Below are 15,908 nucleotides of genomic sequence, written 5' to 3' on the forward strand. Positions count from 1 at the left end.
TCCATTATTAACACTGCCCGGACAACTTTGGTGGAGTTATAAGTTGGTTTGGCAAGTTTCCATCATATTTTTAACATTCTCTGTTTCCTGAAGATTATAACATATGCGATGTCAGTCTGTCTGTAACGCTGGCAGTTGGTACCTGCCGGCATACTGTCACTCACCACCGCCTCCTTGTCTGTGACCAGCTCTTTTGCCCTAGATGTTACCATGCTGCCTTTCTTTCTGCTGTCTGACCCATAGCGTCAAATGTATTCTTCACCTCACCTGGTCCTACAATACCTATAAAAAAAGTGTACCTGTCATAAAAAAAAATAAAAAGTCAAAAGTTTTGATCAGTTGGGGTCTCAGTTCTCAGATCCGCTCCGATTGTTAGGGTACTATTACATGGAACAATAATCGGCCCTAACCAAGCGATTATCGCTAATATAGGTTTGGACCTATAATTGTCGGCCACCGACCGCGCACAGCTACGTGTAATAGCGGTGCGCAGCCGGCGGCTGACGATTTGCAAAGTAAATACATTACCTATCCATGGTCCAGGGCTCCTCTTGCAGTTTGCTTCTCCCCAGCTCCCGCACGCTGCAGCTTCAGAGCGGCCTGTCTTAGCTGACTGGCCGCTCAGCAAATCACTGGCCGGGACCGCCGCGGACAGTGATTGGCTGAGCGGCCTGTCAGCTAAGACAGGCCGCTCTGAAGCTGCAGCGCGCGAGACCCGCGGAGAAGCAGACCGCAAAAGGAGCCCTGGACCATGGATAGGTAATGTATGCCAGTTTAGCAAGGGCTGCAAGGACATCGGTAACGATGTCCATTCAGCCCTTGTTAAACGATTATCGGGCTGTGTAATAGGCCCAGTAAACAAGCGTCGATCTAGCAGATCAGTGCTCGTTTACAGTTATTACCGGGCCTCCATCGGCCCGTGTAATAACACCCTTAGAGATAGATAGATAGATAGATAGATAGATAGATACACAAGTCCACAAGCACAGGGCACTGCAACATGTAGTGCCAGCAGTACAGGTCTTGATCAAGGCCTTCTTATGAATAGACAAACAGAAGAAGCCACGGCACTCCAATTCAGTGAAAATATTCCAACCATGTTTATTTCATATACAAAATAACAGATGCAATGTTTCTGCTCTGCCTGAAGCCTTTCTCAAGCTTGAGAAATGTTGCATACGTAAGCTTGTATATGGAATAAACACCGTTGGAATATTTTCTGCGAGAAGCACTAATAAAGATAGTACAGTTGAAAATTATAAAACCTAAAACTAGAGATAAGTGAAACTTAAGAGCGCTCGGGTTTGTCCAGCTAGTGGCTGAAAAAGCTGGATGCATCCCCAGGCCCATGGCTGTATCCATGTTTTTTCAGATGGCCATACTACTTGCTGTAAAGCATATGCCTAAATGCTGTAAAAAAAAACAGCAATTATAAAATGACAGTTATAAAATATAAACAATTAAAAAAAAAAAAAAAGAGTTTCGGTATCTGGATCTAACAATTGGCCTTCCACAATTTCCAGTCCGTTCTAAACATTTCTTCAGAGTTACAAAAATACACTTTGTAATCTACTCTAATTCCTTTGTCTAAACCCTTCGGCCAGCACCACAAGTTGTGCTTTAACTCGGGGGGGGGATTCAACAAGTCGAGTATGAACTAAAAGCGAGCTGAAAAAAAAACACCATTAAAGAGGAGCAATGAAAAAAAGAAACAAAAAAAAAAAAAAAAACACCAACGTGAAACTTTATTTGGGATGGCAATAACCCTACGAGCATTTCACATATTAGTCCGTTATACAATTTAATCAAGGAATGAAGCCATTCAATCAATTCTGCGGCACATCCCTGACCTCTCCGCCAGCCGTACAATCACCGCCGTATCAAATCTACTTAATCAACAAGTGTTTTCACCATACAAAAATAGATAGATGGTTCTCCGTCAAATAACATGAGCGAGCTCTCTTTAATGGGTCACTGGGTTTATGCCGGAGGCAAAGGGCAGGAGGAGTGCGAGTAATCTTGATTTCCGTGTTATTATTCAGTGAGCATTTTCAGCAGACGCTACCCATAGAACAGAGACACGGTGAGGGTGTCTCACACTGCTGGCTACTTCACTTGTGGTGGTTGTGTCCCATTTTAAAGCTAGAAAAATGTACGCATAGTAAAGAGTAAGAACCGATTCTACACCTCAGGCTAAATGCACAACTGTTATAGCTATGCTTAATCTACGTCTGACATCGATAGTGACAAATCCCGATAGCTCCCACTGACGCAAGGTTCAAATTACCAAGAAACTGATAACAAATGTGAATAATACCTTTGCTTCCTATTTGTAGTGATAGACGGGCAAGAAAAACACCTTTGCAAAACTTCTAAAAGAACATTAGAACCCTTGTCATGTGGATTAAAGAAAAAAAAAAAAAAAAAAAGACAGATGAATAAGACAAAAAATTGGATGATGATGTTGGTAAGGTTACATACAAGTTAGTGGAGCTATATGGAATGAAGAGATCATCTTTATAGATGAGCGAATCTCGGGTTCACTTGGTTTGTGCAAAGCCGAGCGCTATGCATTTGATTACCCATGGCTGAATAAGTTGGGTGCAGCCAAAAGGCTGCCTGAAAAACATGGATACAGTCATAGGCTGCATTTAACTTCTTCAGCCACCGGTACTCAAATGCTGAGAGTTCGAGTTCAGAGGAACCCGAGTGCGCTCTAGGTTTGCTCATCTCTTTTAACTTCAAGACAGAGCCCTTTGATGCACAAAAGTCCGGGTCAAATTTATGTTCTTCCCCGCCTTCTAAGAGCCATAGCGCTTTTATTTTCCACCTACAGGGCTGGTTGGGGGGTCATTTTTCACGCCATGATCTCTAGTTTTTACTAGTATCATATTGGTGCAACAGAAATATTTTGATCACTTTTTATAATTTTTTTTTTCTGATATATATATATATATATATATATATATATTTATATATTTATATATTTTATGAAAAATCAGCAATCCTGGTGTTTTTTTCCCCCCGTTTACGCCGTTCACCGTGTGGGAACAATAATATTATATTTTAATAGATCAGACAATTTTGCATGCTACGATATGTGATATGTTAATTTTTTTCTTTTTTAATATTTTTTAGAATGGAAAAAGGGGTATTATAAACTTTTATTGGGAGGTGGTTTATAAGGGTTTTGGTTTTTTATATATATATTTTTTTTAAAATTACACTTTAAAAATTTACACTGTAAAAACATGCAATCATTAGATTGCATATACTGATCTATGCTATGCCATAGCATTGCATAGATCAGTATTTTCGTCGATCCATGTATAGAGCCTGCCCGAGAGCAGACTCTATACGTGGATCGCCGATCCGACAGGACGGAGGTAAGTTACTTACCCCCGCCTATCGGGACCCCCGCAGCCAGGTCCCGTTCACTCAGTGCTTGTTCTGTCACTGAGTACCTTAAACGCTGCAATCGCTATAGACATCACCATATTATCCAGGAAGTGACATCACCATTTTATCCAGGAAGTGACATCACCATTTTATCCAGGAAGTGACATCACCATTTTATCCAGGAAGTGACATCACCATGTTATCCAGGAAGTGGAGCCTTGATGCAGTAGTAAGTGCAGGGAAAAAAGCCCTTTATAAGCATTTCTTGTAATAAATGTATATTGGTGATGTGTATAACTTTTGGGGGGCAATACAATACTTTAATAAAAATTTTTGCAAGACTTCACCTTTAACCTGCTGCAGACTTAATTAAAACAACAAAGTTCACAGACGACTAAAGGAGTTATCTAGGAAACAGTACCTATCCTGTCCTCAATTTGGTTGTGGGGTTTTTCAGCTGAGTTCCATTAAAGTGAATGGAACTGAATTGTAAAACTACACACAACGTGGGACAGGTGTGGCGCCGTTTTTACAACAAAGCAGCTGTGCATTTTCTAATCCTGAATAACCCTTTTAATAACATATGAACATAACAGTGTACAGTTGTATATCTCCCTCTGAAAGGTTAGACCAGGGCCCCATTGCAATTATATCCTATACTTACCAGAATCATGGGTATTATATAACACACCAATTTGCAATGCAATCCTATGAGATTGCATCTTAAAACATTGAGTGCCATATGTTATTGTGTAGCAAACCTAATGGTACATTTACAGGGAGCGATAATTCACCCAATGGATCGTTTAACGATTTTGAAGCAATCGTTTAAAAAATCGTTATTGCGAACTGTTTACACGAGCGGATTATTGCTCAAATGCGATCGTCATCGCGAAAATTCGAATGATAATCGCACCATAAGTCTAGGATCTCCCAGCAAATCATGTTGATTAAATTATTGAAGGGCAGCCAGAGACTAATCCAAAACTAAAGAGATTCACTAGAATCCATTCTTTGGAATGACTCATAAAAGTGTCAGGATACTTAAAGGGAAACTATTAGCAGGTTAGATGAATCTAAACTAGTGCAGATACGTCCCGCCTCATTCATTTTTATTAGAAAGGGGCAGGCTGGCCGGGGGTGGATTGTCACTATGGGGGTGGGCAGTGCTCCTAATGGTCTCAGAGCATTCAGGTTCGAATTAATCGAAAACCAAACTTTCTGTGCGTTAACTTAAGTGTATCTGCAGTCTAGGTTATATGATGTGAAATTACTGTTAGGCTCTATTTCATTAGATGAAAAAAAAAACAAATCTATAAAATCCAACTGCGCACTGCAGTTAGGGTCCTATTCCACGGAGCAATAATCCGATTCGTCCGATTATCGTTCGGTGGAATAAAGACAGCGATTAGCCGACAATCGGGTCATCGGCTGATCGTTTACTTAGGTTAAAACCTAAAATCACCGGGCACCGACCTCGCATCGCTGCATGGAATAGCGATGCGCGGCGGGTGACTGACGATTTCACAAGCACTATGCTTCACCTAAGCATGTTGCAGGGCTTCTCCTGCGCTCCTCCTTCCTCCCTTTCCCGCGCGCAGCAGCTTTGGTGCAGCCTGTCTTAGCTGACAGACCGCTCAGCCAATCACTGGCCAAGACCGCCGTGTCCAGTGATTGGCTGAGTGGTCTGTCCGCTCAGACAGGTTGAACCAAAGCTGCTGCTGCACGCGGGACCAGGAGGAAGAGGAGCACAGCAGAAAACCTGCAACATGGTTAGGTAATATATGGTGTTTAAACAAGGGCTTCAAGGACATTGGGTAATGATGTCCCTGCAGCCCTCGCTAAACGATTATTGAGCCGTGTAATAGGCTTAGTAAACAAGCACCGATCTAGCAGATCCGCGCTTGTTTAGGTTATTGATCTGGCCCTCTTCGACCCGTGGAATAGGACCCTTAAACTGTAGTCACCGATCACATCATGGTTTTAATGGACGTGGACCCAACCTAAAATACAACCAAGCAGCTTAACTTGAGAGAAAAAAAACAGCAGGTTATTATATTGTAAGTCTCTAGCTACAGAAGATAAGTTCTTGGCTTCTGACCGAACAGACACTTTAAGTGCACTGACCTAGTTGATGCATACAATGAATGGGAGAATAGGGGATGCATAAGGGATCAGGTTATCAGCCCCATAAATCTTTTACGAAACTCTTTACTAGAGAAGACTAGATGGATGACTATCTTCTATGTTTCTACTTGTGATACGTTTCAACCACAATGCACTTGTTGTGCCCTGGGCATAATTTAGTAAGTAGAATAGCCATCAACAACCTAATAGGGATTACCATTAATGTTCTGCAAGTTGACAGATTCAGGTCTCACAGACCCGAAGAGTTCAATACGGTGTATAAAATATCCAGTCTCTCAATTAGTTCCTTGAGCGGTAAGCGAAGCCTTAAATTAAAGTTACTACGACCTGGATGAAATCAATGACAAAATATACAGCCCCGGGCCTCTCTACCTATCCCTCACAGTCACACGAGAGACATTGAAAATAAAAAATACGACAACGCAAACCACACGAGCGTTGCCTAAAATGACAAAAAGCTTCATATTTTATCTTTCCAAAGAGAAGGCAAAGGCGGCAATTAAGGAGCCCGGCGCGGACGTTTAATCACCCCAAACTTTCCTGAGAAGTTCGACAAGGAACCCGGCCAAATTTCAGTCCCAAAGATACAGGTCAAGGGGGAATCGTCAGTAAACAAGACACCGAAAACAATGATATCTGTAGCTAAAAAAAAAAAAAAGACTCCATCCAAGAGTCGTCTGGCTTCTTTACAGCTCCACGCTCAAATAATGGTGTGTGGCGGGGTATTTTATTACAGGCTTAGTTATGGGACTGATAAAATGACACCCTAGGTGTTATAGAATTAATCTCATAGGTAAAAATGAAGATGCTAATAAACCACCTGAAATAATTTAGCTTTCCCTACATGAATCCGGGGGAAATAATTGCTTAGAAAGCAGCTGATCCACATTGAGCTGTGTATCTTGATATAGTGAGACGCCTAACAAGCAGGGCTCATAATCTGGAGGTAATTAGTCCTGTTATAGCATCGGGAGAGCAATGTGACATGAATAGGATGAGAGCAGCGTCTGCTGCAAAGACAAAGACAACTCTCACCGCTTTCATATAGTGCCCATGTATATACCAGCTCTTAAAGTGTCACTGTTGTTTAAATTTTTTTTTGCAGAAATCAATAGTACAGGCGATTTTAAGAAACTTTGTGATTAGGTTTATTAGCCGAAAAATGAATTTTTATTATGAAAAAGCAGTTTGAAGTTCTCCCCCCCGTCTTTATGGTTTTTTATGGAGAGGGGAGGGGTGGAGGAAGATAAGACACAAAACAGGGCAACAAAGAGTTAATTTACAGCTACATCACTGGGCTATCTCCTCTGACAGTCAGCACTGACCTCTCTGATCTCTGAATACCGGCTTTCACACAGCTCCAACTGTGTAATCCTTTGTTCTCTGCTGGTGACTAATCTCCCTCCTCCCTCCTCCCCTCCCCTTTCCCCAGGTTACACAGGGCTCTACTGATGTAAAAGAGACAAGATTTCATGATAATGAGCAGTGATTGGGGGGGGAGAATCTTTTTGAATGCAGATAATTGCATATTTGCCTTATAAACCCAATTACAAAGTTTCTTAAAAATCACCTGTACTGCAAAAAAAAACAAAAAAAAAAAAAACAGTGACACTTTAAAGGGCTGCAGCGGTTTGTGCATGCCTTTAGAAGATTAGGGAGGTGAAGCTTTCCCAATGACTAGAGATGGGCCAATCGCTCATCTATACAAGGCAAAGCGCTTTGTTTGATCGGCGCTCCGCTCACCATGCTGCCAGCCTTTCAGTACTGCTCCGCTCACTATGCTCAACTCCTGGTGCCGGGGAAAAGCTGGATCCAATCCTGGGAAACTAGGAGAAGTTTGGATTCAGCTTTTCCTAGCATCCCGGCAGGAGCAGCAGGGAGCAGAGCAGCGCTAAAAGGCCAGTGGCTTTGCTTAGTTTAGTTTAGATGAGCGATTCGCTCATCTCTTCCTATGACCAAGACTCGATGATGAAATTGCATCTGATCTCCGCACAAACACATTCTATGTGGGCATATGGAGTTAACGCCATTAGGAATGTGTCTCCTTCCCATAGGTTCTAGAATCGTTACAATGATACGGCAATCGATTTTCTTCTGCCTTGTTGTATCTTGTGTCATTCTCCAACACTTTATAGGTTTTCATTAGTGATGAATGCAACTCAACCTATGGCAGGTATGCATGTTCTCCTGCACTCCCTAGAGCTGTATCCAACTTCTTCAGCCACCAAATGCCAAATGATCAGACTCCAGCATGCTCCAGTTGCGTTCATTTCTGTTTAAGTGAACCAATCAGCACAAAAAAGGGAGTTTTATTCAGGCACGTGAGGCGGCAACTAGTCACCTGGGTGGAGAGCAGTCAGTGACTAGTCATACCTGCCCGTCAGTGCATATCGCCTAAATGATTAACAGCCAGAGAGACTCGGGGAGCTGCACAGTGGATCTAAACTCTGCAGCTGGGAACCATATCAGCACAATTGTGCCGATTGGTTCCCTTTAAAGGGCAACTCTTGCGTTTTTAATTATTTAACACACATTACAAAGTTAAATAACTTTCTAATATGTCTAAATAAGCGGTCTGGCCCCGATCCCCCCTTTCCAACCCCGACCCCTGTGCTGGAAAGGGGCCGGGGCAGGCACTGTGCTGGAGAGGGGCCGGGGCAGGCACTGTGCTGGAGAGGGGCCGGGGCAGGCACTGTGCTGGAGAGGGGCCGGGGCAGGCACTGTGCTGGAGAGGGGCCGGGGCAGGCACTGTGCTGGAGAGGGGCCGGGGCAGGCACTGTGCTGGAGAGGGGCCGGGGCAGGCACTGTGCTGGAGAGGGGCCGGGGCAGGCACTGTGCTGGAGAGGGGCCGGGGCAGGCACTGTGCTGGAGAGGGGCCGGGGCAGGCACTGTGCTGGAGAGGGGCCGGGGCAGGCACAGTGCTGGAGAGGGGCCGGGGCAGGCACTGTGCTGGAGAGGGGCCGGGGCAGGCACTGTGCTGGAGAGGGGCCGGGGCAGGCACTGTGCTGGAGAGGGGCCGGGGCAGGCACTGTGCTGGAGAGGGGCCGGGGCAGGCATACCATTCCATACCCACAGCTACCCTGTTACAAGGACAGGGAATGTTAGACCTCAGAAGTCATTACTGACTGTGTTACCTAAGGGGAGTTTTCTTCTGAAAACCCATTATTGTTCCTGCAATGTGATCATGAGGTATGGATAGGTTACTATGGCAGCTGGGGACCAAACAATGGCCGCCTGGACTGCCATGTATAAGATTCAATTATGGGCACAATACACTACAATATGGAAGCATTGTGATATATACCATGTAACTGATCAAAGGACTACATGTTCATACGTCTCAGGATTGAAAAAAGGGAGAGAAAAAAAGCAAATCATATAAATACAGTGATACCTCTGTTCTCAAATTTAATTGGATAAAGGGGGAAGTTTGAGAACCGAACACTGTCCTCCTATAGGAAATAATGTAATTGCGTTTAACTGGTTCCAGCACCCACTAATAATTACCTACACTACTTAGGGATGGGCGATAAACCATGAAAAAAGCTATACCGACTATGGCCTTATGCACATGGTTTTTTTTTTCAGTCCGTAGAGTCCTCCCGCTATCCACCCGTACAATCCGCAAAAAATTACGGATTGGGCATCTGTATTTCTGTAAATCCGTTTTGTTTTGTTTTTTACTGACTGTTTATTCTGTACAATACTAGTTAATAAAGTTGAGTAGGTTAAAAACAAACTAGCACCAGAATGCCCAACCTCCAACCCTCCCCCCCTCCCCCCCTCCTCTCTTCTCTACATCTCTTCTCTTTCACTTTCTGTTTGCAGCACATGTGCTTCTGCATTTCCTTCCCGGTTGTGGTTGCATAGAAACAACCTTATGACCTATGAGTCATCCATTTTCTTTTTTTTACAGAAATACGGATGCAGAAAAGGTTGAAATCCGTAAAAGAAATAGCGTATCCCAATGATTTCTATTAGGATCCATTAAAAACAAAAAAAAAGTCCACACTAGGACATGTCCTTTTTTTCCCAATAACTTTGTAAAGAAAACAGTACTGGCACTACCCTTCAGGCACAGCTTCTATGGGATTGCAAGGCGATATTGCATATACCGAAAACACTGTACTGTACTGTCCTCATGAAACACAAAAAACGTTCATAAATATGTCCATGAAGAAGAAAAAAGTAGGAGGGCACTCACCATACTGATGTGTAGACGTTACTTCATATAAACTTTAAAATTACAGCAGGTTCATCTGTAGCGGGCTCAGACGCCAACCGTCTGATCTGACGAAGCGCGCATGCTCGTGAAACGGCTGTGATAGCTTGTTCTTATTAGTGGTTGGCGTCCGAGCCCGCTACAGATGAACCTGCTGGAATTTTAACGTTTATATGAAGTAACATCTACACATCAGTACGGTGAGTGCCCTCCTTTTTTTTTTCCTTCTTCATGGAAATACTTTTTTTCAGCATTGGTCTGCGTCCTTGTAATTTACTGATCGTGTTAACCCCTTAGTGACCGCCGTGCTGCCTTTTCACGGCGGCCACTAATGGGCTTTATTCCGATGCGTACACCTTTTAACGGCGTACGCATCGGAACGATCTGCCGCCCGGCGGCGGCAGCAGTGCGGGGATCAGCGGTCAGTGTGACCGTTGACCCCCTCCTGTAACTGTCCGGAGCGGAGGATTCTCCGCTCCGGACAGTTTAACCGGTTAAATGCCGCTGTCAAAGCATGACAGCGGCATCTAACGGGTTCCGGTGTGTACTGGACGGCGCCGCAGGTCCACTTACGTGATCGGAGGTCCCGCGGCGCCGTCCGGTCCCCCCAGTCTCCATGGTAACTCTGGGGGCCTACATATGGGGTACAGTTGTACTCAGGAGAACCTGCGTTACAGATTTTGGCATGCCTTTTCTCTCCTGTTCCTTGTGAAATTGAGAAATTTCAAACTAAACATACATATTATTGGAAAAATTTGAGTTTTTCATTTTTACTGTCTAATTTTGAATACTTTCCTCTAATACCTGTGGGGTCAAAATGCTCACTGCACCTCAAGACGTATTCTTTGAGGGGTTAACGTTCCAAAATGGGCTGACTTATGGGGGGGTTTCACTCTGCTGGCACTACAGGGGCACTGCAAACGCACCTGGCGCCTGAAAACTTGTACAGCAAAATCTGCACTGAAAATGCTAATTGGCGCTCCTTTCCTTCTGAGCCCCGCTGTGTGCCCATACAGTGGTTTACTCCCCCCATATGGGGTACCATTGTACTCAGGAGGACCTGCGTTACAAATTTTGGGGTGCTTTTTCTCTCCTGTTGCTTGTGAAAATGAGATACTTTAATCTGAGCGAACATATTATTTGAAAATTGCTATTTTCCATTTTTTTCCGGCCTAATTGTGAATACTTTCCTCCAGCCCCTGTAGGGTTAAAATGCTCATTATACCCCTAGATTAATTCCTTAGGGTGTGTAGTTTCCAAAATGGGGTCACTTATGGGGGTGTCCAGAATACAAGCCTCCTAAACACACTTAAAAAAGAACTGGTTCCTAAAAAAATTAGTTTTGGAAATTTCATGAAAAATTTATAATTTGCTGATACATTTCTAAGCCCCGTAACACCGAAGAAAAGTAAAATATGTTTACGAAATTATGCCAGAATAAAGAGGACATATTGGTAATGTGACTTAGTAACTAATTTATGTGATACAACTTTCTTTTTTTAGAAGCAGAGAATTTCAAAGTTTGTAAAGTGCAAATTTTTCATTATATTTTTATGTTTTTCACAAAAAACACAAAAGATAGTAACCAAATTTTGCCACTAATATAAAGTACCATATGTTACAAAAAAACATCAGAATCGCTAGCATATGTTAAAGCATCAAGTGAGACAGGTCAGATTTTGAAAAATGAGCCTGGTCATTAGTGCTCAAATATGCTTGGTGCCTAAGGGGTTAATAACAAAATAGACAACAATGTGCACCTGAATACAGAAATACCGGTCCATAGATTACGGGACGTGTGAATAAGGCCATAGGCCTTGGCTTCAGTTATCCAACCTGATCTGGTGCAGGTTGTTTTTTTATGTGCTCTCGAGTGGCCTGTGCCCGGCTCCTCTCCAGCAGATAGTGGTACACTGACTGTACTACTACTGTACTGTATATGCACTCCAGTGATCTTATACAGTACTGTACAGGATGGGAGATAGTGGTACACTGACTGTACTACTACTGTACTGTATATGCACTCCAGTGATCTTATACAGTACTGTAAAGGATGGGAGATAGTGGTGCACTGACTGTACTACTACTGTACTGTATATGAAAAATAGAATGATCAGGACACTTTACTCTTCAGAAATTTTTCTTATTTTACTTTTTTTCTTTTTCTTATGCAATATAAAATAACTTCTTGTACAAAAATGTAACATAACACATCACCACAGTGCGCAGGATTCAGGAGTTTCAGATGTTCAAGCCAAGTTCCTGGCCGGCTCCATTCCTCCTCTGAGACTCTCAACTGCACTGACTGTACTACTACTGTACTGTATATGCACTCCAGCAGTCTTATACAGTACAGGATGGTAGATGGTGGTGCACTGACTGTACTACTACTGTACTGTATATGCACTCCAGCAGTCTTATACTGTACAGGATGGGAGATGGTGGTGCACTGACTGTACTACTACTGTAAAGTATATGCACTCCAGCAGTCTTATACAGTACAGGATGGGAGATGGCGGTGCACTGACTGTACTACTACTGTACTGTGTATGCACTCCAGCAGTCTTATACAGTACAGGATGGGAGATGGTGGTGCCCTGACTGTACTACTACTGTACTGTATATGCACTCCAGCAGTCTTATACAGTACAGGATGGGAGATGGTGGTGCACTGACTGTACTACTACTGTACTGTATATGCACTCCAGCAGTCTTATACAGTACTGTACAGGATGGGAGATGGTGGAGCACTGACTGTACTACTACTGTACTGTATATGCACTCCAGTGATCTTATACAGTACTGTACAGGATGGGAGATAGTGGTGCACTGACTGTACTACTACTGTGCTATATATGCACTCCAGCAGTCTTTTACAGTACAGGATGGAAGATGGTGGTGCCCTGACTGTACTACTACTGTACTGTATATGCACTCCAGTGATCTTATACAGTACTGTACAGGATGGGAGATAGTGGTGGACTGACTGTACTACTACTGTACTGCATATGCACTCCAGCAGTCTTATACAGTACTGTACAGAATGGGAGATGGCGGTGCCCTGACTGTACTACTACTGTGCTGTATATGCACTCCAGCAGTCTTATACTGTACAGGATGGGAGATGGTGGTGCACTGACTGTACTACTACTGTACTGTATATGCACTCCAGCAGTCTTATACAGTACAGGATGGGAGATGGCGGTGCACTGACTGTACTACTACTGTACTGTATATGCACTCCAGCAGTCTTATACAGTACAGGATGGGAGATGGTGGTGCCCTGAATGTACTACTACTACTGTACTGTATATGCACTCCAGCAGTCTTATACAGTACAGGATGGGAGATGGTGGTGCCCTGACTGTACTACTACTGTACTGTATATGCACTCCAGCAGTCTTATACAGTACAGGATGGGAGATGGTGGTGCCCTGACTGTACTACTACTGTACTGTATATGATCTCCAGCAGTCTCAGGGCCCTATTCCACCGAACGATTATCGTTCGCATAATCGTTAACGATTAACGATCTCAAATTGCCGCTATTACGAAAGACCTGAAAACGTTCACTCATTCCCATGGAACGATAATCGTTACTTATGATCGTATTTGTGATAGTTTTTTCTTCGCTATTGCGCTTGCATCTACTGTGAACGACGTCTTATTCAATGCGAACGAGCAACTATAAAAATAAGTCCAGGTCTTATAAAGCGATCAACGATTTCTCGTTCGGTCGTTAATCGTTAACTGCATTTCAACGATTATCGATTAGATTCGAACGATTTAACGATAATCTGAACTATAATCATCCGGTGGAATAGGGCCCTTATACAGTGCTAGGCTATGTTCACACTACGTATATTTGAGGCTGTATTTTTGAGGCTGTATAGCAACCAAAACAAGGAGTGGATTGAAAACACAGAAAGGCTCTGTTCACATAATCTTGTAATTGAGTGGATGGCCGCCATTTAATGGCAAATATGTGCTGTTATTTTAAAACAACGGCTGTTATATTGAAATAATGGCCGTTATTTACCGTTATATGGCGGCCATCCACTCAATTACAACATTATGTGAACAGATCCTTTCTGTGTTTTCAATCCACTCCTGGTTTTGGTTGCTATGAGGACCTGACATGAGGACCAAATACAGCCTCAAATATACATAGTGTGAACCCAGCCTTATACTGTATGTGAAGCTTCAGCAGTGCTAACCGTACACACCCACGCTCACAAAAACCTTCAGATACCGAGCTACTTCAAATACTTCTCTGTAAATTTTTGTTCAACTACCGAACAGTTTGAATTTGGAAGCGTTCGAACACTGAGGTACCACTGTGTATATATATTATAGGATAAAAGTAATAAAGCAAATAGAAGGCCAGGCTAGATGGATGAAAGCAGTCTTATTCTGAAACTTTCAATATAAAGTGTTCAAATAAATAAAATAACAATCATAACTAGTATCACTGCATCCAAAATGACCCATACAAAAAAATCTAGTGATTATTTGGGGTCTGAACACTGAGCACTTTTATCTGGACACCTCTATGGTCTGAATACCCACCCCCTTGCTGTTTGATTGACATGCAGAACTCGGCTTACAGCGCCAAGCCCTGCTGAACGCCTGTACATACGCTGGCAGGGAGTATGCGGGAAGCGGGAACTGAGGCCGCAGCTAAAAGGGGTACTCAGGGATAGGGGGCTTTTTTGCCTATGGCCGGAGAGGAGGTGGATGTGGGTAATGACGTCCCCTTACCTCCCCGGTTCCAGCGCCATGTCCCGGATCACACCGCTTCGATCCCGCCTCTGCCACTCACTGGCTGAGCGGATTTTAAACATCACGCCTTAAAGAGTCACTGTCGTATTTTTTTTTTTTGCAGAAATCAATAGTCCAGGGGATTTTAAGAAACTTTGTAATTGGGTTTATTAGCCAAACCTGCCATTATCTGCATGTAAAAAGCCTTTTCCCAGGTCCCCCCCTCCTTCCTCTTTTTCATCCACTCTGAAAAATCTGAAAATTGTGACTTGTTGCAGGAGTCGTACTCTGTCTGTTGGAGAGACAGAGGGCCTGAAGGTTAGTGTTATTGAGAAGGTATATAAACCCCGGAGGGGGGGGGGATTGGACACATTTACTCAGAAAAAGGGAAGCATTTTGGATTTTAAACTTAGCAACGAGATTCCCAATGGGCATGAACCTTAAAACAGATTTATTTTATATACACTAATTTTTTCGGGTGTTCATGTTCTTTGCATTCCCTTTAGCCACTTGTTATGTTATGTGAGTCATGTGGTTTCCTCACCAGCACCACCCACGGAGGTGGGAGTGTCTGACTGGGGGAGGTACATTTCACAAGATAAAATCTCTCATTGTATTATTTGATTCAGCCATGATTAAGGAGGAGAGCCTCCGCAACGCGTCGGCGCACTTTTAATTGTGTGAAGTTTTTAATGTACCTTCAATAAAGTCTATAACTTTTATGGAGCTGTGTATCCATGATCTTTGACTACGCCTTAAAGAGTCACTGTCGTATTATTTTTTTTTTTGCAGAAATCAATAGTCCAGGCGATTTTAAGAAACTTTGTAATTGGGTTTATTAGCCAAATCTGCCATTATCTGCATGTAAAAAGCCTTTTCCCAGGTCCCCCCCTCCTTCCTCTTTTTCATCCACTCTGAAAAATCTGAAAATTGTGACTTGTTGCAGGAGACGTCCCCTGTCTGTTCTAGGGAGAGGGGAGGGGGGAGGAGGAAGGAGGGAGTTAGCCGGCAGCAGAAAGCAGATAACAGAGGATTACAGGCACGGAGCTGGGTGACAGCTGTAATCCGAGCTCAGACAGGTCACTGGTGACTGTCACAGGAGATATCCCGTGAGGGATTTGTAGATTAACTCTTTGTTGTCCTGTTTTGGTCTTTTCTTTAGCTCTCTCCATAGGAGAACAATGAAGACAGGGGGGAGAGCTTCGAACTGCTTTTTCATGATAAAAATGCATTTTTCGGATAATAAACCCAATTACAAAGTTTCTTAAAATCGCCTGGACTATTGATTTCTGCAAAAAAAAAAAAAAATTCACGACAGTGACACTTTAAGCCCGCGTCAGTGACCAGGAAGCAGCCAGGCAGCACAGACCAGAGCGGC

At 43.3% G+C, this 15,908-nt stretch overlaps 1 protein-coding gene across 2 annotated transcripts in view; it reads right to left on the minus strand.

The window, feature by feature from the left end:
• Nucleotides 1-15,908, minus strand: part of EIPR1 (EARP complex and GARP complex interacting protein 1) — a 165,245-nt gene that overhangs the window by 146,283 nt on the left and 3,054 nt on the right. The window contains exon 2 of one of the 2 annotated variants that reach the window (XM_069973049.1): nt 165-299. The exons of the other annotated variant lie outside the window; for it this stretch is intronic. Coding sequence (XP_069829150.1) covers nt 165-212 — 48 coding nt within the window. The 5' untranslated portion in view covers nt 213-299. The remainder of the gene's footprint in view (nt 1-164; nt 300-15,908) is intronic. 2 annotated transcript variants of the gene reach the window in all.

This window comes from Dendropsophus ebraccatus, chromosome 6, assembly GCF_027789765.1.
Source record: "Dendropsophus ebraccatus isolate aDenEbr1 chromosome 6, aDenEbr1.pat, whole genome shotgun sequence".
Classification (NCBI taxonomy): Eukaryota; Metazoa; Chordata; class Amphibia; order Anura; family Hylidae; genus Dendropsophus; species Dendropsophus ebraccatus.